This window comes from Apus apus, chromosome 1 (assembly GCF_020740795.1).
Source record: "Apus apus isolate bApuApu2 chromosome 1, bApuApu2.pri.cur, whole genome shotgun sequence".
Taxonomy (NCBI): domain Eukaryota; kingdom Metazoa; phylum Chordata; class Aves; order Apodiformes; family Apodidae; genus Apus; species Apus apus.
In genome coordinates this window covers 140,864,812-140,886,996 of record NC_067282.1, presented here as the reverse complement: position 1 = coordinate 140,886,996, position 22,185 = coordinate 140,864,812, and the positions used below count along the sequence as shown (strand labels likewise).

The window sequence follows — 22,185 nt, the reverse complement described above, 5'->3', positions numbered from 1 at the left end:
TGCTGCATCTCTGCTGCCAGTACCTGCATGGCTGGGGCATAGCTAGGAGAGGGGGGAACATCTATTTTCTGTTATACTCACACCAGAGTTCCCAGGTCCAGCATCCTCCCTACCACACAGAGCCATGGGGACGCCCAGGTCCCCATGATCCACATCCCATGTCAGTGCCTCAGAGGTGCTGCCACGTTCCTGCCTCCATAGTGACACAAGGGACACTTTTCCCTCTGCATTACTGGGGTATGATGCATGGGAAAACAACAAGCTTCTGAGTGGCAGAATCAATACAGCACCACAACCACATAGCTCAGTCTGAAGTCACTGAAGATGCAAGAAGACAGTGGACAGCAAGCTGTCTGTCCTTTCCTTGCCAGATACAGTCCCATTGTGTTTGCTTTGCTTTCCAGCCTCTCAAGGTGTGTGGACTTTGTCAGAGATGAAAGAACAGCGCTTGGGCTCTGCCACTGTGCACTGTGTGTTTTGCAGGTGAGGCTTTCTCCCTTTGACAGACTTGCCCAGCAAATAAAAAAAAACATGGCCAAAGAATTGCTTTGACAACAATTTTCGTGCAACCCCACAAACATGTTGCTTTGGGCTTTGCTGGATGTTATCTGTCATAACAGGAGTATAAAGCTCAAGGCCATGGCTGAGGAGGATGTTTGCTGTCTGCCTTGCTCTTTCAGGTGCAAGCAAGGCCCAGAGCTACTTCTCTTTGACTGGTGTAGGGAGTTGCCCAGTTCAGGATGGCTCAAGGTGGCAGCAAGGGTTTGTGAACAACACTGGCTGTGTCTCCTCATTTGGTTTCCACGCAAAGGCTGAGTTAGATGGCAGTGTGTGTGTGATGAAGGGTGGAGCATAAAACCACATTCTTAATTGGATCCTGGCCTTTATCTAAAGTGGGTACCTTCACCTGACCCTTCTCCTGGTAAGCCAACACTTGTATCACTGGCACGATTAGCACGTGGTTGGTCCTGAGGATTAGCTGAATTGGTCTTGCTCCTACCACATTCACCTATAGCACCGCAAGAAAGGTTTTCCACTTCTACAAGTAGTGGAGTGAAAACCGAGAATCCATCTGGGCTGCTTAAGGCAAAAGCCCTCACACAGAGGGGGTTGCTCCTGCCCTACCTGGCTGGCAGACAGTGACAGCTTTGCCTCATTGGCTCTTGTGCTCCAGGTCTCCTGGGCAATGCACGTCCCTGTGCCCTGGGCACTGTAGGCTGGACATGCTCACTTAGCTGCTCTGGCAGTCTGCCCATAGGCCCTCGCACCTCCTCTGCTTTTGGTGCAAAAGGTTTGGATGTGTTTCTTGCCAGACTGGTGTCTGTCCTACCTGCAGGGGTAAGTGCAAGTAGGTGTGGCTCCCTGGACTTAGGGAGGAATGGGCTGTCACCCACAGCTGGACGGCCCACCTGGGGTAATAGGCTCTGACACACCACCCAGGTGATAAGGCAAGCTCAGCCCAGAGGAACAGAGAAAATGAGGCACCTGGGGGGAGTTGGTGCTCAGTGGGCCTGCCTGGGCTAGTATGTGCTTGGTGAAGGGGCTTGTACCTCCTGTACTTTGGGGAGCATGGTCCTGCCAGGCTGAGGCTGTGTGAGCAGGGCAAGAGGAGCCTTATGGAAACAGCTCTTCAGAGACCAAGGGATCTCTGTTGGGGCTGAAAGGTCCCTGTGTCCAAGGTAGGCAGGTGGGAACAGGGGCTTGCAGCTATAGGGAGAGGGGAGCTACAGGCAGGAACTGAGGGGAGTGAGAAGGAGTGTGGGAGGTCAAGGGCTTTCTTGAACTAAGCATGGGCTCCAGCACGGCAAACACAACCCAAACAAACAGGTGAGACTAAGAAAATAACTTATTTGTGAGGAAGGAAGCAGAAATTATGCCTATACCTTAAAATGGGAGTGAGGGGAGAAATGTCTTCTACTTGAGAAAGCACTGAAGAGCTTTTTCTAGCACACTGTGGGATGAGAGATGACAAGCTGATGCTTCCCGTGTGATCTAGTTATTTAATGTAATGTGCAGTCTGTGGAAGTGTTAGTGCTTAACCATTACTCTTAAAACATTAAAAGATTAAGCTATAAATAACTTCCACTCTTCAGCAGCTCCACAGCTATGTTTGTGGCTTCTTTATGTATTTGTGTGTATGCATAGAGATGTGTGTGTATACATATATTTAAAGGTAAACAGCAGACAACACAGTTTTGTGAAATAGTCATACTGAATATCTAAAATGCTACCAGTTTACACTAGAAGTGGGAACAAGTAGTATGCCCTCAAAAATACCCCTGCTGGGAGAAAGCCAAAACTTTCTTGAGGGCAGAACTCAAGAGAAAACAAGACAATGACTCAGTTTCTTGGGGGAAGGGGGAAAAAAAAAAAAAAAAAAAAGAGGCAAATATATACCTGAAAGAAAGACCAGAAACTAAAACCCTAATTATACCCTGCAGTAAGCTGTTAGAAACTGGCAGCAGTGGGAGGGAAGGAGGCAAAGCTGATCTCAGTGAGTTTGAGCATAATCTGCTGTAACCATACTTAAAATGCTTTTTGTGTGGGAAATGAAGGTTCTGGGATTCTTTGACACAGGCTTTGTACTGCATTTATCTAATCCAGGAAAACAGACAGGGTTGAAGTTACAGGCAAGTGTTGAAGAGTTTCACCTGGCCAGCACGGAAATTCAAAGACACCTCAGTCTGTCTGCCTCCAAATGCAGAGTTTTTGCAACTAAACTGCTGATCCAATATTACAGTTTGGGGAATACAGATACTCTTCAGAAGGGTATAAAAGCGTAACAATCTATTGCTCATAATTGCATTTCAGTTCAAGGAACTTTTGCTACCGGCACAAAATGCAAAGGTATTTTTTTCATGCTTGTAGCAGAGTAGGAGTTTGGAGAGTGAGGAGGATTTTGGGAGCTGCTCTTACTATTTTGTACTTATTCAGTCCTAGCAAGCAGTGTGTAATGGAACTAGCCTTGAGGAGAAAGTTAAAGTTGTTAGTAGCTGAACTGACTGAAAGGGAAAAGCAGGCTTACTACAGTGAAGCAATGAAAACCGACTTCTTGATGGAACAGTTGAATTCCTAGAGAACATGTAGCTGCCTCGCTGGTGTAAGGTTTTAAACTGTTGCAGATTGGATCCATAAAGATCTCCAAGTGCATAATTTTAATAAAACTGCTTGTGTGGCTGCAAAAATCCAGAAAGACGTGTGCTTTTATAACTCAGGTTAGGTAGATTCAGTAAAGGAAGGATTTGGGCATGTGCCTGAAGGTCCAAGGGCTGTACCAGGGTGAGCAGGTAAGTGCTTAGCTTGTGTTCAAGGCCCACCAGAATCCATAGACTAAGTGCTTTGCAGGGCTTACTCTGGTAGGCATTTCTCACTTCATCCACCTGAGAGCAAACTCCAACATCCTGGTCTCCACACTGATAAGACATGGATTTGCCAGATGGACCACTCAGTGGAAAAGTAGTTGGCTGGATGACCACACCCAGAGAATTGTGGTCAATGGTTTAGCATCCAAGTGGAAGCAAGTGACAAGTGGTGTCCCCCCAGAGGTCAGTACTGGGACCAGTGTTGTTTAACATCTCTGTTGGAGACATGGACAGCGGGATTGAATGGATCCTCAGCAAGTTTGCCGATGATACCAAGCTGTGTGGTGTGGTTGACACCCTAGAGGGAAGGGTGGCCATCCAGAGGGACCTTGACAGGCTTGAGAGGTGGACCAATGCCAAATTAATGAAGTTCAACAAGGCCAAGTGCAAGGTCCTGCACCTGGGTTGGCACAACCCCAGGCACAACCACTGGCTGGGAGGAGAATGGCTGGAGAGCAGCCCCAAGAAAAAGCACTTGGGGGTGGTAGTTAAGGAGAAGCTCATAATGAGCCACCAGTGTGCACTGGAGCCCAGAGAGGCAGCTGCATCCTGGGCTGCATCAAAAGAAGTGTGACCAGCAGGGCCAGGGAGGAGATTTTGCCCCTCTGCTCTGCTCTGGTGACACCCCACCTGGAGTGCTGTGTACAGTTCTGGGGCCCTCAGCACAGGAAAGACATGGAGCTGTTGAAGAGGGTCCAGAGAAGGGCCACCAAGATGATCAAAGGGCTGGAGCATCTCTGCTATGAAGACAGGCTGAGGGAGTTTGGGCTGTTCAGCCTGGAGAAGAGAAGGCTGCAGGGAGACCTTATAGCAGCCTTCCTGTACCTGAAGGGGCTACAGAAAAACTGGGGAGTGGCTTTTCACCAGAGATGGTGGTGACAGGACAAGGGGTAATGGTTTTAAACTGAAACAGGGTAGATTTAGGTTAGACATCAGGAAGAAATCCTGCATGATGAGGGTAGGAAGGCACTGGAATAGGTTGCCCAGGGAGGTTGTGGAAGTCCCCTCCCTGGAGGTGTTTAATGCCAGGTTGGATGAGGCTTTGTGCAGCCAGGTCTAGTGCAAGGTGTCCCTGCTCACAGCAGGGTGGTTGGAACCTGGTGATCTTCAAGGTCCCTTCCAACCTTAACCATTCTATGAGTCTATGATCAATAGGGCTCCCAGTCCCTATTGTCAAAGTCGTTCGTTCTTCAGTGTTTCATGATGTCAATGTTTAGCTCTGCTCCTTATGTTGGTCAAGGATTCCCATGGGACTCTAGCTTCCAGCTAAGGCTGTCCTCTACAAGGGACACCTTCACCCTAGGCTTTTTGCTTTGACAATACTATAGTGATTAAAAGCATTCAAGCGGTTCAGGTTTTGCTCTCTTTCTGCCTAAGCCTTGATCCACCTTATCTTGGGCAAGTGCTCCAACTACCTGAACACTAGATAAAAGGAGGGGGGTGGTTAATGCTTTTTATTATTATTTATTAGTCAGGGACATAGGTAATTTCTTCAGGATGTAGAATACAACTTGATTCCCTTCTCTGCTGAGAATGGGAATCCTTGTTCTGTCCCTCCAAAACTGCTTTCACTGCTTTATCAATTGCTCCTTTCAGTATCAAGTAGTTCTCAGGACTCGTAATCAAGCTTATTTTGCTGAATGTGCCTCCTAGGAACTGTGAACTTTGCAGACGAAAAACCTTCTAGTGGAACATCTTGTAAGAATAATGCAAGTGAATTGGTTGTTTCTAGATCATTCAAGCTGATGGTTTTCACCTGTTGGGCTCTTTAGTCTTCTACCTGCTAAAATCAGTGGAAGCTTTTGGCTCTGAAAGTTTGCCAGTTAGTATGTGTCTCCCTAATTCCCCTCATCTTTCTCAGACAGTACCAGAGCATGGCTCTTGTCAAACAACTTGCATTTCTTTTATGATCACTAAGAGTTTAACACCGTGCTGAGTAAGCTTCTAATGGTAAGGATGGCTTTCCATAGGCTTGTTCTTAATCTACAACAGCAGAATAAGCTGGTGGCATCTAGCTTGTGCCTTCCTCACCCATTAATCATTACAAACAACTGCTTAGGTCACATCACAACTAAATGCCTCCCCTGAATGCATCTCACACACAGGTGGCATCCCAAAACTAGTCTTGACTGTGAACAGACAGTCAGGGCATCATAGCTTGTCATGTGTTCTTTTTTTATCCCCTTTAGAGTGGGAATGGTCGAAGTTGCACTCATCTCACATGGCTACAGGCAGATGTAGAGCTTACAGGGAATTACAGTTTAGACCAATCAAAAGAATAATTGGAAGGGTATTTTTCAGGGTGGTTCTCTCAGGAAAATCTGAGAGTGGCTTGATGGCCAGAAAAAAAGACAGAATTTGTCCTGATAATCTCCTAAGGCAAAGACATGAAAGAGATCAGGACAATAGCAAGGAAATGTACAAACGACACCTTAAAATTTATTTCAAAGAAAACATCTTTTATTATTGTTGTATGTGCTAGATCAAAGGAGCAACTCTGGAAGAGGGCTGAAATTAATATGAAGTCTAAAATAATCACAGCTTGTGATTTCTCTGTATGATTGCTAATCACTCTGCTACAGTGTATGTGACATAATCTGAAACATAACCTATTTATTGGAGGGAAAAAGACACATCAGGTTTAAGACTGGAAGAAAGGGGACAGTAGTGTTATATGACTCCCTGAAAACCAGGCTAGTAGTAGCATGAGTTCTGTGGAATAAGTGAATTGACCTCTCTGACCACCAAGTAACTTCATGGTGTAAAAGGTCTCTGCTTCAGATCCCAAACAAGGTCTATCCCTCTGCTGGATCCTCCCTGCTATTCTCAGTTGCCTCACCTCACTGAAAGCTCCCTCAAGGCTTAACTAAAACACATCCATCTGTGGAAGATGGAGCTTTTAGGATCAGGTCTTCAACATGTTTGTTTTATAGGACAGCGCATCATATAAATATTAAGGTATTAGGTCAGCAAGCGAAGTCCCCTCTCCTGCTTGGTCCCATAATCTGCACAGAAGCACACTTGCTCCACATGAAAGAAATGCAGCTTCAGAAATGCAACCTCTGCACAATACAAGAGACAAAGGAAAGTTTTTGTTCCAGGGACACTTGAAGCTAATTCCAGGAAGCTGTAGTTCCAAGGAAAAAGGATTTCACTGAATTCTAGCAATAACAGATGTCCATAAATTAACTGCAGATAAGCTAGAAGCCTGCACAGCACTCTAGCACAAAACGCTTGGAACAGAGACCTGGCAAATACTTTTCTCTGTAGGAATCCTACACAATCCAGTATCCAACAGCAGCTGGAGAACCCAAATTTCCTCCCCTATCCACTGTGCTCATGCCTGGGTACTGACTTGGACAAAGTGCAGCGTTTCAAGGCCTTAAGCATGGGAAAAGGGGAAAGGTCCGTGCTGCTCAGACAAAAGGCAGCCCATCTGACTAATTAGTACACAAACCAACAAGCAGAGCCATTTATGCAATCCTACTTGGTAAGAATTGGGCAAAGGGTACAAGATTCTTCTAGATTTCCTTCCCTCCCCTCTGTTCCAATTTCAACTTGTAAGCAAAGCATTTCTTTAACTCCTTATCACTGAAGTCCCTCCTACGCATTTTTAAGACTCTCAGAGCACTGTTTCAATACCACTAACATGGTTTTAAAAAAACGACCAAATCTGGACCTACAAGCAGACCTGGAATCTGAAGCGGATTCACATCAGCCAGCTCGCCTTCGCTACTGCTCCAAAGATGGAAATGCCTGGCTCATTCTGTGCAAATGCAAACCTCTTCCTTTGTTGAAGGAGGTGCCACTTCTTTCCTCTTGCTACCTACCTCATTTCTGGCTGAGATGTGCCATGCTATCTGATATGAGGTTACAAACCTCTTGTGATTTCTCAAGGTTCTTCTGCGCTTTCACAAAGCTACTGCCATTACTGGAGCATCAGCCAGTATACCTGGCTTCATTTGGAATAGCTGATTCAGCAGTGATACAAACCTCAGGGAACCAGTACTGGTTCAGCAGCACCTTGTTTTTGAGTAACCGGCACCACAATCTTAATGAGTGACACGAGCGAGCTCTGCCAAAGGTTATTCCACACGGATGGACAGACTTTAGTATTTCTGCAGAGAAGTACCTACCAAAGTGGAGGGGCTATTGCCAGCAATCAGCTCTCTGAGATCTATGTAACCACAGCCTAGAAGGCAGTCTCCAATTAATCATATGAAAGTTAACACTCATGTTAGTAAATATTGCAAGGAAAGGGAGCATTCCTCTTTCTGCACTGGATATCACCTCTGAAAAGTGAGGCTGAGGGACATTAGAGCTAGTCTATGAATAAATGGGGTTTGGGCCTCTAAGTTTCAGGCTTTGCACACTGGGTCTACAGCCCAGTTGTGACTGTGGTGATGTTCTGAAAGCTAAAAGATCTTCCCTATGTTATATGCAAAGTCCTTCCTTGTACTTATCCTGGGAACTGGAGACAAGTCCTCATCTTGTGTAGGTGCAAGAAATGGTAATTTCTTTTTCTCTCCAGTGAAAGGCAAAGGATTCAAATCTAATATTGTGCTCCTCAAGTTACAGCTGCTTTCAGAAGCAACCAAGCAATTCTTGTGCTGGCAAGACAAAGCAGAAGAACCCTAGCTAGTGCTGAGAGAGGAAAAGACTGCTTCTCACTATGAATTTCACAGGAGGGAGATTCACCCAAAGAGGTATTTTTCTGCTCCCATTCAGAAAATAAGGTATAGAGAAAGAAGCCAAGCAAAGAGGACCTCTTTGCCTGAGTCACTCACAGTGCAACCAGTTCCCTTCAGATACAGAGCCTGGCATAATGTAAGAAAAGAGCCTGCTCTGCAGCGTGACCTTCCTAGGAAGACACATCAGTATCAAGAGGATAGAAAAGTGCTGAAGCAAAGTATCAGTGCACATGGATGCCGAGATTTTAATTAAGAACAACTCAAACTTCTGCACAGAACATCTTGTTTGTGCCCTGTGTATGGAGCTGCTTGGTAAAGCAGGAAGAGAGAAAGAGGAGGCAGAAAAGACCTATTTCTCATCTCTCAGTGTGGTGTGAGCTGAGCAGGAACATCAACCGAGTTGTGCTGGCTTCCAAGATTTTTTGTCACATACACAGGCTGATTTATGCTTCTAAAAATCACAACATTCCTAAAATCACAATGCTCCTCTGGAATTAAGATGTGCCCTGCTGAGCCAATCTTTCACATGTAGCTTTTTGAGCAATGCTTGCTTAACTTCTTTTGACTGTCTAAGAGACACAGGGCTTGATCATTCCCTGGATAGCTCAAGCTAGGAAAACAGAGGCATATCATTAGAATATGGAAACGTTCCTCAGCAGGTGAGTCCCAGCTGCTAATTCATGTTAGGGGAACTTTACCTGCATGCTAAAGGAAGAGGAGGGAACAGGGATCAGACCATATGGTCTGAATTGCAAACCACATGAGGCAAGAGGCAAAAAAAAAGGAAGTGAAGGACAGGTACATTTGTATTCTGGCTTGATGATCTCCTCTTTCAATCCTTGTATGCAAGGAAGAACAGGTGGGCTGTGACTCTTTCTGGTTGGCCCTTGTTCTAAACAGGGGCCCCTTTAGAAGGTGTGCCAGCTGGAGCAGGTGGATGTCCCTTGCAACACTGGAGGTCACGGCACATGCCAAAACAGCCTCTTACTGCAACACTGAGTTCTGGGCAAAGACACCCCTGGAAATTCCATCTCTGTAGTGGTTTCCTCTGCTATTGAAAGCAGGCTGTTGGCTCCCTAGTGGGATGTGAAAAGGCAGAAGCGTTCACAGAATGCTAAATAGGGGGGAAGGGAGTAACATAACTTTCCCCTCAGTCCTGTAGCAAGTTGCTCTGGCTACTGCAGCTTCCTTTGAGGGGCCCTGCCTCTCCATAGTTGCTGGAGGACTGCAAAATGTGACCTTGTTTCAGACTGACAACGATGCAGTGGCAAACCCCCAAGCAAACAGAATTTGTTAAAGTCTATAGGCACTTATTCTTCATAAGGAGAATTTTAAAGTCTTCCCCTGGCAGAGTGTCACCACAAGACAACATCTGGTGTGGTCTCATCACAGAGTGAATGAATAGTAGCTTGTACAAATGGTGCACTGGCTGATGATGGCTCCTTGCACAGGGAAGAACTTCATCATCAAACACATCATGAGGAGGAGGAGGGTGGGCTTGCCTGATCTTCACACACAAAGAGTGGAAAAGAAAGAACTCTAATGGCTGAACAGAACTGGGATTGCTAGGATAGGTCTTTTCCTTATACCCTGTTTCCATTACGGCTCGATTATTGATGGCAGCAAAGTACGTTCACAGCTGAAAGTTTCCTGTCAGTTGCAGACTGGTATCAATAAAAGCAATGGGCTTAGTGCTGAGATAGGGAGTCTTCTTTCACATTGGCTAGATTAGAAGATCACCCCAGGTCTCTCCCCATTCGTCCCCTCTTCCCTTTTCAGCCCATAAAATTCCTGATAGTAAATTTGTCAGTACACTTCTCTTAACCTTAGCTCCAGTTCTCCTTCTTGAAAGCAAGTTGCACAGCTTCGTTCACATCCTGCACTATGTGAGATGCCTCCACCAAGCTGGGGTCAAAGCAGAAGTCCCGATGGCCATGGAACACCGACTCTGTCTTGGACTTCTCCATGTTACTGGGAACATCTGCGTTGTGGCGGTAGACCCCAGTGCAGACCAGAATTGACTCACAACTCTCCACTGAATTGCAGCAGTCCTTCCTCAGCTCGAGGTGATCCTCCATTTGGGGACTGGATGCCTGCAGGCTCCTCTTCACCCCAGCCTGGACCTGGTTTTGGTGAGCTGACTTGAGGTAGTTGTTGTAGAGGTTTGCCCCATAGACATCGGACATAGGGTTATCCCTGGATAAGGTCATAGTGTGAGACAGAAATGAGAAAGTAGTCCATGCATCAATTTCTGGCTCTGTCAGACTAGGATTAAGGCAGCAATAAGGGAGGAAGGGACACACAATACTTGCTAACATCAAAAGAACCAACCAGACTGGGCCAGTGAGCCTACCTACTGTCGTGTCCTGTTCACTGTGGTGAAGGCCATATGCTTCACAAACATCTTTCAAAGGGGAAAAGACACATACAAAGTCTCCAGAGCAGTTTTGGCCACTACTGTAACGTATTACCTACAATCCCAAAGTGTTTGGCCTAACTGGGCTCATGGGCCTACCTCTGGGTCTCTTAACTTCTTATTCCAGTCATGCTACGTGCACTCTGCATCCTACAGCAACTGCTTTGCTAGGCTGATGGGGCCCTACAAGTTATTAAAAGCACAGGATGCAAAAAACTAGCAAGCCTCTGCTCCAGGGCGTGAGGCTCCAGAGACAGCATGGAGACTTTGGGATTCATTTTAGAAATAGCCACTTAAAAAAACCCCAAGCGTTTGAGAGAAGACAGCATGCAACTCCCTAAGGACACCAGCAGAAAAACAGTCTCTTACCCAACTGCATAGAGGCGTCGGATGGGAGACTTCCATCCCTGTTTCTCTGCCTGCTGTTTTATCAAGTACTCGGCATAGCGGTAGGTGACTGTGCTGGGTTTGCCAATCAAGGCCTCGTACTTCAGCTCCCGGCCCGTCACTTTCTTGTAGATGTTCTCCAAGCAAAGAAGGAAAGTGCCATGCCCAAACCTGCTCCAGAAAGGAGGTCATCAGTATCTCCAGTCACACCACTGAAGCAGCAAACATTCCTCAGGGAAGAGAACCATCTGCTGTAGCCAAAGTACTGCCTAGTTTGGACATGATATCTACCCACATGCATCTACAGAGGCAGTGGTCTGGCTTTTGTTTCTTAGAAGTTTTAGTCTTCATTTCTCATGCAGTTTTCATGTCTCTATTACCTATTATACCATGTGGTTAAGCTCTAACACTAAAAAATGTAATCAGAAAAGATCATCTGCAGGAGAGATGTATGAACTAGGCTAAAACAAATACTACACACGCTTTTCACCTGGGCATCTTGGCTTCGGCCATCCACAGGAGATCCATGTTGCAGGCAAGGACAGGCAGGTGAGGGTATGGTATATCTTTCAGCTCTGCCCCAGGGTTCCCGTTGCTCAAGAGTACGTCAACAATAAGTTGCAGGCTTGTCTCCCACCTCACTGGCTCACCAAACAGAATCACTCCTGGAAGATTTCAAGAGATGCTTGTAAACTCACAGTATTCAAGTACAGGACCCACTGTCAAAGCCACCCACTAGCAAAAACACTCTTCTGCTGGGATGCCCTGGCTAATACAGCTACCACTGGAACACGGCTGGTGCCAAGGCTCCAGTCTGCGTGCACAACTGGTCCCAGATGTCGAAGCATGGCACAGAGGAAAATTGGTTTTGCTCTTATCAGCTTGTGCTTCATGTGGCATTGAGGGCAGCAAGGCTGCCTCCTGACTGTATCCGCTGAATAATCTGCCTCTATATACTGATGAGCCAAGAGCATGTCATTAGCTCCCATCCCAGCTGGCCTGCCTGCCTGTTACTTCTGCTTGCTGTTCATATGTAAACAAAGACTACTGCTTACCTTCTATAGTGGGGAAGCCAGTGGTTGGAGGAGGCTGCCAGAAAAACATGAAGTGCATTAGCAGTGCAAAACCTAACGCAGTCTCCAAAACAAAACTAAAAATGTTGCCTTTGAACCTGCCAAGGCAGCCCCATAGAGAAGTAGAAGGTCACCCAGAATCCCAAAGGAAGATCTGTTGCACTGCCCCATTCCATACTGGATTTCACAGATCTTGCTTTCCTGTCTCAGAGCTAGAGCTGTCAAGCAAACCACCTTATCACTTACTGCAAAGAAGAGCAATGAAAGACAGGCATGGCATGAGAAAGGAAAAGGGAAAGTCACTGCCCTTCCAGCAGAAGCCAGCACTGGAAAGAGCAGAGAGATGCTGGCTGCGCAGTACCAGTCCCAGGCACTCGCTAAAGGTCTCTAGCAGCTCTGAGCCTCCACAGCTTCTCTGCCCCGTGCTATGTGCAGTAAGCACCATCACACCACACCACTCGTTCTACCGCTGCCTCAGGAAATTACCATCTCCTTTGGCCTCCGGCTCTGATCCACCATGTCCAACAGAGGATATGCCTTCCTCAGTGCCTCTATGGTAACCACGTGCTTGAACCCCAGGCTATTTCAGAACATCAAGGAAAGATGTGGAGACTGTTAGTTCTTTTTAAGTGACTTGCAAAGGCATCTACAGGATTAAGAAATACAAGTCCTACTACGCAGAGCAGTTATTTAACCTGGTAATGCATAACCTCATGGCTTTCAGTCAAGCTCTATGTCGTGCTTCAACCTAAAGGTGGCCCTAAAGGTTAAAAAAACAACCAAAAAACCAGACTGGGATGATTTAGTTTGTGATCAGCAGTCCCTGGAATTAGGCAAATAGGAGAGTTCACTCCAAGACAGAACAGATGTGCTGTGGGAGGTCTTTAAGGCCAGGGTTCTGATAGTGGTGCAGCACAAGGGGCTGGTCAGGCTTTTTGGCAAGAAGCAGAATCAATGAAGTTCTGGTCAGCTTAGGCAGAAAAAATAAAATGGTCTGATCTGGTATAACAATGCAAGTGAAGGATGAATTTACTTTCAGAACATCTTGCCCTTAGCTCCTACTGCTGGCTACGAGGAAGAAGAGACAGGCTGAGATTTTGAATCAAATTAAGCCAAATATTAAGCAGAAGGCATGACTGTGCATGTACAGGGTGAAATGTCATTAACACTGCAGGCAGCTCTTACCTCCTAGAGACACATAACATGTCAGACCTCCTGTGCCCTCCCCTCAATCAGGCAATATGCATGTGGGACTGTAATTTAGACCACGTCCCTGGGCTGGGACACTCTTGTTCTAAAGATATTTGAGTTCCTTCAATTGCTGTCAGATTCCTGAGGAAAACCTTAGCTGTGGGAGAGCTGGACATGGTCTCTAACGCACTTTGCACTAGAATGAACTGCAAGGTACACAATTTTATCTCAAAAGTAAAAATGCCCAAAGCCAACAGAGTCCTCATGGTGACTTCCAATCAGCAGGAACAGTAACGCAGCTCACAAGGAAGGCAATCAGTGTGAGCAGCCAACACAGACCAAAGAGGTGACCAAGACGGAGATCAACAGCAAGTGCCTGCATTTGAGCCTCTCCTCAAGGGTGCCTCCCAACAGGACGAGACCGGTGGCCTTTCTGCCTCCTTGTGCTTCTACAAACTGTCTGAACAAGTGCCAGGGGTGTGAGCAGGGCAGGAGCAGCAGCATTTCGCTGGGAAGTGGCACTGGGATGCGCAGAGCACCCCGAGGCAGGCGCAGCAAAGGATACTTCTGGGCGTTCTCCTCCACGGGCCCCTGCCCAGCCACCAGCATGCACTTTTGGTGGAACTGGCTGAAGAGCCGTAGCGGGCTGTGGGACAGGATCACCTGCTCTGGAGAGACCTGCGGGAGGGAGGAGAAGCTGCAGGGAGACCCGTGGGGAAGGCTTCCTCCCTTCTCCCTGCGGCGGGTCTCGTCCCTTCACCCTCCATCACCCCCGGCCCAGGCAGGGCCAGCCGCTCCGTGGTGCTGCCGCCCCCCGCCCTTCACCCCTCCCAGAGGAAAGCTGCTCCGGGTGGGCTCCCCCCGCCTCCCTCCTCCTCCTCCTCCTCCTCCCGGTGCCCTCCTCCGCAGCCGGGACACCGGAACGGGGCGGGCGTCGGGCCGCGAAGCCCCGGCCGTGGGGGTGGGCCCGCCGCCCTCACCTGCATCTCCAGGGCCTGGGAGAGCTCTCGGGCCTTGGCCGCCCTCAGGCAGTTCCCGGCGTTGGTCAGGAACACGACGGGCACCCGCAGCCGCCCGCCGCGGTCCGCCAGGCGCTGGAAGGCCCGGCGGGCGGCGGGCACCGCCTGGCTGCCCCGCACCAGCACCCCGTCCACGTCGAAGAGGAACCCGAAGGCCGGCGGCTGCCAGGCAAGCGGAGGGAACGGTCACCCGCCGCCGGGAGCCCTCCCCGCTCCGCCCCCGCACCTGCCCCCGGCGCCCTTCCCGGCCCGCGGCAAGGACGCGGCCGCCGGGCCTGCTCCCTCGCCCCCTGCCGCTCACCCGGCCCCCGGCGCGGCCCCCGCGGGCGGCGGGCCCGGCCCCTCGCCCCCGGCCCCGGCCCCCGGCGCTCACCCGGCCCCCGGCGCAATCCCGGCGGGCGGGCGGCCGCGCTGGCCCCGCGGCTCGCAGCAGCCCGCGCCCGGCCCGCAGGCAGCCCCGCAGCGCCATGCCGCGCCCGCTCGGCCCCGCGGTGGGCGGCGGGGCACGCCGGGGCTCGTAGTTCCCGGACTACAGCTCCCAGCGGGGCCCGGCGGGGCGGGACCGGACCGAGGCGGGCGGAGAGGCGGCCGGGGCGGGCGGGGAAGGAGCGGGGTGAGGGGCTGCGTGCTGCCAAGCCGGGCCCGGGGGAGGGGGCTGCGGGGGTGCGGTGTGCTGGCTGCTTCGGAGGAAAGGCTGGCAGGTCTGGGGAGAGAAAGCGGAGACAGCGAGGGGTGGTACGGGTGGGTGTGGGGAGGAGCGGCGAGGCTGCGGGGCTGGAGGCGGCGGAGGGAAAGGGGAGGCGGCGGGGAAGGGGGTCCAGCCAGCCCCTGAGGTGCAACAATGGGCGGGCAGAGTCACCGGCGAGGAGAGATGGGGCGGGAGGGAGCGACAGGCTTTGAACGTCTGCGAAGCGATTGCAGCGGGTTTCTGTCACCTGTTCGCGAAGTAACAGGAAACGCTGGGTTTCGTGAGTGAAGCTGCTGCGGTGCTGAGCGGGCCAGTGGCAGGCTCCGCCAGGCGTCTCTCGGGGCGTAGCCAGGTTTCCGTCCCAGGCGGTGGCAGCCGGCCCTGCCCGCAGCGCGCATGCAAGGGGTCTTCACTGCAGCATTTTACCCCTGCCAACTGCTGCTCTGCCTGCCCTCAGGCTTTTCTGTGCAAAAGCAGCTCTTGTGGTCTTTTTTCCTACAGATCTCGGTTCTAAAACTCCGGTAATTTTTCTTGCTTTCTGATGGGCTGTGTTCCGGGGAGCCCATCTTTCCTGTGGTGTGGGACAGGAATCTAGATATGGGACAGAAATCTTGATGCTGAGTTCAGCAAGAGGCCCTTCCAGACCTGAGGACAGCAAAAGGTTCAATTCACGTCCATGGCAATGAAACGATGTTTGTTTGCTTTCTGGCTAGGCATAAAGTCTCCGGACTCGCACTACACAGCAGATTTAACACATATGACTTTAGGCATCAATTACACAAACAGTGTAATTGTTTGGTTTTATGCTTCCATTGCCATGAACACCAACCTTAATTCATTTGTGGCCCACTTTCACACCCAGAGCCTGTACTGCAGAGCTGTTAAAGCACTGGCAACTCAGGGTTACGCATCTGTACAGATGGTTATTCCTCCTTAAGTACCTTTGCCTTAACTGAACTACCTACTGTTTATTTTACATAATTTCTTCAACTTGCCAGGATTACTTGGATTTCTCAGATTTGTTTACAGCTCCTTCTGCTCTGGCAAAATTCATGCTGGCCTTGCAGGCTTTACTGAAAGTATTTAGTTCCTTGCAAAACTGCGCTTCAGAGCACTTACCACTAGCACAAGGGACCCAGCTACAGGCACTTCGAAGGATGCCTTCTCAGCTACCTATGAACAAGGATCCTCCAACCCTCATTTCCCTTGGTTGCCAATGAAAAATACAGTATGAGAGGGAGGCAAAGACTTTCTAAAATTTATGGCAAACACAAGAACCTTATTGAGTGTTTCTCAGTTATTGACCAAGGTGGTTGCTCCTTGTGGAGAAAAATGAGAATGGGTAGCAAGGGACCTTAAAGATCACCTAGTTCCAACTCCCCAGCATAGGCAGGGACGCCAATAGACCAGATTGCTCAAAGTTCCATCCAACCTGACCTTGAACACTGCCAGCGATGGAACATCCACAGCTTCCCTGGACAACCTGTTCCAGTGTCTCACCACCCTCACAGTAAAGAATTTCTTCCTAATACCTAATCTAAATCTGCCCTCTTTCTACTTGAAACCATTCCCCCTTGCCCTATCACTACACGTCCCTTTAAAAAGTGCCTCCCCAGGTCTCTTAAACCATGGAAGGCTGCTATAAGGTCTCCTCAGATCCTTCTCCTTCTCTTCATGGCCCTCATCGGGACTCACTCAGACAGTTCCATGTTCTTCCTGTGCTGGGGGTCCCAGAACTGGACACAGTGCTGCAGCTGGGGGTCTCACGAGGGCCGAGTAGATGGGGAGAATCACATCCCTCAACCCGATGGTCATGCTTCTTTTGATTATGATTGATTTGCTGTGATTTCTGCCTGGAGTGTTGGCTGACACGGATTTATGGCCTTTGAAGTCTACAAGGACTTGCAAGCGAGACGGGTTGGTTTGGTTACCACTCTCAGCACCCCTAGTCGCTGAAACCCGGCTGACCAAATTGCACTGCTGGGGTCTGCCGGTCCCTTCTTGTCCACTGCAAGGGTAGTTTCACCCCTTTCCTGTGCCTGAGGCTTGGGGAGCAGCCGTGACAGAGACAGCTCGCCAGTTCCCTGCCGCAGGAGGGACAGTGTCCGGCCTATCTCAATACCCTTGAGGCTGTTTTTTCGGGGGAGCGTTTGTGGGTTCGGTTTTGGTTGGTTTCTTGCTTGGTTTTGTTTTTAAACTCCGGCAGCAGCCTAAGCTGTTGCGCTTTCAGGGCCGGGGAGGGGGGGGGCTGTTGTCCGCCCGGTTTGGCCTTTCAGGCGGGCCGGGCCGGGGCGGTACGTCCCGCCGAGGCCACCGGGGGGCGCCTCTGCTCCACGGCGCGGGCGCGGGGCGGCTGGGCCCGGGCGAGCGGGGAAGGGGCGGGGGGGATGGCGGGGGCTGGTCGGAGGGACGGGGGGGGTGCTGTGCTCCCAGACGGGAAGGACGTGGGACTGCTGGAGCGAGTCCGGGGGGAGGGCCACAGAGACGGTCAGGGGGGCTGGAGCAGCGCTCCTGTGAAGACAGGCTGAGAGAGCTGGGGGCGTTCGGTCCCGGAGAAGGGAAGGCTGCGGGGAGACCTCCTGGCGGCCTGTCCTGTGCCTGAAGGGGCTGCAGGAAAGCTGGGGAGGGGCTTTTTGCAAGGGCATGGAGTGATAGGATGAGGGGTGATGGCTTTACACTGGAAGAGGGGAGACTTAGGATAGACATTAGGGGGAAATTCTTTAGCGTGAGGGCGGTGAGACCCTGGAACAGGCTGCCCAGGGAGGCTGTGGCTGCCCCACCCCTGGAAGTGCTCAAGGCCAGGCTGGATGGGGCTCTGAGCAACCTGGTCTGGTGGGAGGTGTCCCTGCCCATGTCAGGGGGGTTGGAACTAGGTGATCTTTAAGATCCTTTCCAATCCAAACCATTCTGCGATTCTGTGGAAGTGGAGCTGTGGAGGTGCAGGCTAAGGCAGCGGCGGCTTCTAATCTCCCCTCTCCCGGGTGCAGCGCTGGCGCCGCTAGCGCTGGGTGCTCTGCTGCATTTTCCTCCTGTGGATCAGCCGCAGCAGAAAGATCTGGTGGGGTTTGTGCTGCCACAGCACAGGGAAGGATGCTGGAGGTCGGGCCTGGGGTCAGCAGGGGATTTTGTGCCCACGGTGCCTCTGCTCAAGGGTGGGTGGAGAGGGCAGCCGTGCTGCCAGCCAGGCTGCCCGCTCCTGTGGAGGAGCTCCCGCAGCATCTGTGCCTCAGCGAGCGTTCCCAGCAGGCTGGCAGAGGTGCTGTGTTTATTTTTGCAAGGAATACTGTCCAACAGACTGAAGTGCTTATTTTTAAACCAACGCAGAGGGAGTTTGCCAGTGGGCAGGCACAGGCTGGGCCTGGTGCACGTGGCAGGGACGGAGAGTAGCATGGCTGCCACATGCTGCACCCTGCATCCTGTGCTTTGGCTGCTGAACCCCATATCCTTCCAACACCAGCAGGCAGGCTTTAGCTGTGCTAAATGCTTGGTGGTGTAATTTTCCCTTAAAGAGCTGAGACTTTCTCTGTGACTTTTCTAGGAGCTTCCCATTTTGCCTGTTGTACATGGATGGACCTTATGACGGCACATCTGGCAACAGCCAAATCCCCTAATGCCCCTCAGGATGGTCTGTCTGCCCTTCTCACACCAGCCCACAGGAGACTCTCCCTCTTCTTCCCCTGTCTACACTGTACTTAGATGTTTCCCCCACCCCCTTTCATAGCTGCCTTTAAAGACAAGCAAAACAGGCAGTTGCCCACAGCCTTCTCCCGTGGGTTCCTGTGTAAACTTTGCAGCTCTGTTTTCCCTGTACTCATAGTCCTGTCATCACCCCCCCCTTCCTGACCTTCTAACATCCCGCTCAAAAGCATCAGTACCTTCCATCTCTTTTCTTCCTGCAGAGGCTCTAATGGCCTGAACCAACCCTCCCCCTCCTTGGTTTATCTCTTCTCTTTCTCTGCTGCAGCCTGCTCGTGGAATGATGGACAAGCTAAAGGTTGAGGAAATACAGTAAAATGCCTTTCTTATCCTGTAATGACCAAGGGGGAGGACACAGCCTGATAAAAATGACAAGCCAGAAGAATTGAGAGTCAGACCGTTCACCTGCCTGTCCCTCAGCAGAGAGAAAACACTTGATAGTGACTGCAACTGCTGCAAGGCTGGAAAGAAAGGAATTAAGTACTGACCCAATTAGATATATAAGTTTCTGGCCAAAAAAATGTCCTTCTGCTACCTGTGAAGAGACTTAATTCAGAGAATTACAGGAGAAAAACCTGAAGCAGGGTGAGCATCGGGAGCTGGTGAAAAACACATCTGTAGCCCTGTGTTTTATGGCCAGAGGTCTTCACTTAGCATCTGGCATCTGCATAGTCCCACTGCAGCGATGGGGCTCACATGACATACAGATCTAGCTGTTTGCTTGGGTCTGTCTCTATTTTCAACCAGCTACTTTACTCCTCTGTTTTTATTGGCATGATTTTTTGACAGCAACCACTAGTGCTAGATCAGCCGTTTCCTGCTGGTGAGTGACCAGGAGGCAAACATTTCATTTGCTAAAGTGCCCCAGAGGCGGTCTGAGCTGCTGTGCAACAAAACACCGATAGACCTGTGACACCTTGTGCTGCAGACAAAGCTCCACCCACCTCCCGTTTAAATAAATCCAGCCTGATGAGGCCACAGGGAGAGACCACTGGGGGAGATAAGGCATAAGGCTTGATGTATTCCTATGGCTGCTTGAAGTAAGCAGCACAGAAACTTCCATGGATTTTCTGCTCCACTTCCTTGCTCCTGAGTCTGGATGGAGACTGAAGTGGGGCACGTTCTGCTCCTTTAGGTCTGCCCTGTTCCACTGCCCACCAGCCTCCTGGCTGCATCCATCCTTGCTTGTCCAAATACCTCTTTCATCTCAGGTCTTCAGGTTCTCTAGCTGGTAGGAGAGGTGTCCTGTCCATCGGGTGGTCTCTGTATGAAAACGCAGCCTACAGCTGGATGCAGCTACTGTGGCATTTGGGCAAGTGGGGGGCTGGGGCACCTGTGTCATGTCTCTGCCAGGTGGCTTGGGCTTGGCTCTACAGCAGTTAACCCCCCTGGATCAAATTGCCCTTTACACCATGCTGTGAAGACATTTCAGACCCCCTCATAATTGTACTCCAGACTGAGTGATGTGAAACATCCCCCCCTCCACCACTGCACATTCCAGATTAAACCTTACATGAAACACAGGCATTCCCAGTTCCTTTTTATGGGCCTAACAAGGAAGGGAAAAAAAACCCACAGTGGAAACAGGTTTAAATATTCAAATTGGCAGCAAAATCTTTGAAATGCGAATGCTAAGAGCTGAGCTTCCGTGAAGCCCTGGAGCCAAATTTACTCAAAGATTTGGGGATATCTGAATAGATTGATATTTCATAACTGCTACAGTCCAGCCTAAATCCCTCCCTTTTTGCCCACCAAGAGTTAGGGAGGTTGGGATGCAGTCTGGGTTTCTCAGCTTGCCCTTTCCTCTGAACTAAGGCATCCTCTAAGGAAGAATTTATCCTCAGCAGTAAAGCAAGCCAGCCTTCCTCCCATCTGACCCTCTAAGGCCCTAAAAATGGTTAAAGCCTATCAATTTGGTACAGGATTCTTGGGAAGCTGCAGTCACCACACACAGCAATGCCCTGTTGAAGGACAGATCTAAGGAAGGCTTCACCACTGGAGTCAGGGACCCCCATATGCAGTTTGGGTTCATCTTCAAATACATGTGAACAGGATGGGAAAGTTCCTGCCATCTGACTAACCCGGAGATGGATACCTTCAGCAGCAGGGGAATCACTAGGCTAGTCATAAATGCAAACTGAGCCCTGTAGGGTCAAGTTTCACCTTTCTGACGGCTTCATCCAAAGATCACCTCAGACTGTCCAATTTTAAACCCCCAGTGATTTATTTGCTGTAATCCTGAACAGTATCACTTACTGGTGGTTCCAGACACTGGGCTACATCATATCTGAGTTCCTGATGTAAAGTAGGTTAATGGCCAACAAATTGGAGACAACAGGTAAACTGGTCGCAGCAAGTGTTTGACAAACAGAAGATCTAGCCCTGCTGCTAATGTGCGTAGTGAGGAGGGAGAACAACAGGTGAGTAAAAGGCCTTCAGTGGTTCAAGCTTTTAAGAGACCATATGCAGGAACAGCTGAAACCTCTTCACTAGAAAGGTATTTTCACTGTGGAAAAGGAAGGAATGGTGTTGAGAAACTCAGCTCCTCCCACACTGGATCTGTAACAATTGGTTTCATCTTGGCAGCAAAAAGGCTCACTTAAGGGAGAATCAGCAGATCTTCCTCCATCCATGTATAGCAAAGCTGAGAGATCCGGGGGCTCAGAGGGACTGGTCTTTCTGTCACTGGTTAGCAGCTGTTCCACCTGTCTGCAGCAGGTTTCCTCAGCAGCATTACAAATAAGGCATTTCCAAAGTCAGCATTTATAATCTGACCATGACCAAAGCCCACCTTGTGGACTTTAAACTGAGCTCTGTGTGCAACAGCCATGGAGGAGGAGGAAAGGTGTCTCTGCTTTGGCTTCTCCTCCAGTATAAAGCTCGTTCTGAGAGCAAGCCTGCATCAAGGCCCAGGAAAGGCCAGCCTGCAAGGAGCAGCTGCTGGTACTTCTGAGGAAGGTGTGGGCAGAGAGAGTTGGAGCAGGGGCAGCTGTGGCTGAAAAGGGCCAGGGTGTGAGGCACTCAACCCCCACAGTCAGTGAGGTTTGTGACCAGGTTCTCACTTTTTGCTCCCTGTGGTTTGCCTTTCTGGCTTCTGCAGCTTAGACATCTTTGGTTTGCTGTGGTTTTATTTGTTGGGGGTTTTTGTTGTTGTTGTTGTGGGGTTTGGTGTGTGGGTTTTTTGTTTTTCTCTGCAATAACTAGAGATGAACTCACAGCCTGTGAAACGTGGGCAATTTAACATGGGATACATGGGCTGCACAGCTTGATCCACTTCTCTAGTAAGTGCATTTGCCTCCTGCTAAGGTGTTTTAACCAAGGTCAGTGGAAATAAACACTATGGGCAGGCAGCTTGGGACAATTAGCAGAAAACATAAAGAGAGCCAATTTGCCCAGGCTGGTCTGATCAGGAAACAACAGCCCTCAAGAGTCTGCAGCTCCAAAGTGGGAGACATCTTTCAGCAGGAACTTTTGTAAATTATTCCTTGGCTGATGCAAACCAGCGTGATTGCACTGAAGTCAGAGAGAGGTACTGGTTGATTCTGGCTGTGTTCTTGGAGTATATGTGCTGAAGGGTTTTGCTGAATTTATTTTGCACCCTAGTTAAGACTTATTCTTTTTTAATCTCCCTGCAACTAGTTTTTCTCCTGGTATTTTTGATG

The 22,185-nt window shown here is 49.8% G+C and overlaps 1 protein-coding gene across 1 annotated transcript; it reads right to left on the bottom strand.

Moving 5' to 3' along the window:
• Positions 1 to 5,800: 5,800 nt before the first annotated feature.
• On the bottom strand, positions 5,801 to 14,653 carry HDHD5 (haloacid dehalogenase like hydrolase domain containing 5). Its single transcript, XM_051608045.1, has 8 exons — positions 14,513 to 14,653; positions 14,101 to 14,301; positions 13,686 to 13,798; positions 12,416 to 12,509; positions 11,912 to 11,945; positions 11,347 to 11,521; positions 10,839 to 11,027; positions 5,801 to 10,249 (listed from the first exon to the last, which is right to left on the bottom strand). The coding sequence occupies exons 1-8, from the start codon at positions 14,606 to 14,608 to the stop codon at positions 9,880 to 9,882; spliced, it is 1,272 nt and encodes a 423-aa protein (XP_051464005.1). The 5' UTR covers positions 14,609 to 14,653; the 3' UTR covers positions 5,801 to 9,879.
• Between the last annotated feature and the right edge of the window lie 7,532 nt (positions 14,654 to 22,185).

Coding starts and splice junctions, on each gene's coding strand:
- HDHD5 (XM_051608045.1), bottom strand. CDS start 14,608: ATGGCGCTGCGGGGCTGCCTGCGGGCCGGGCGCGGGCTGCTGCGAGCC. Junction 12,510..13,685: donor GTGGAGGAGAACGCCCAGAA/GTATCCTTTGCT, acceptor GTTCTGAAATAG/CCTGGGGTTCAAGCACGTGG. Junction 11,028..11,346: donor GCCGAAGCCAAGATGCCCAG/GTGAAAAGCGTG, acceptor TTTCTGGAGCAG/GTTTGGGCATGGCACTTTCC.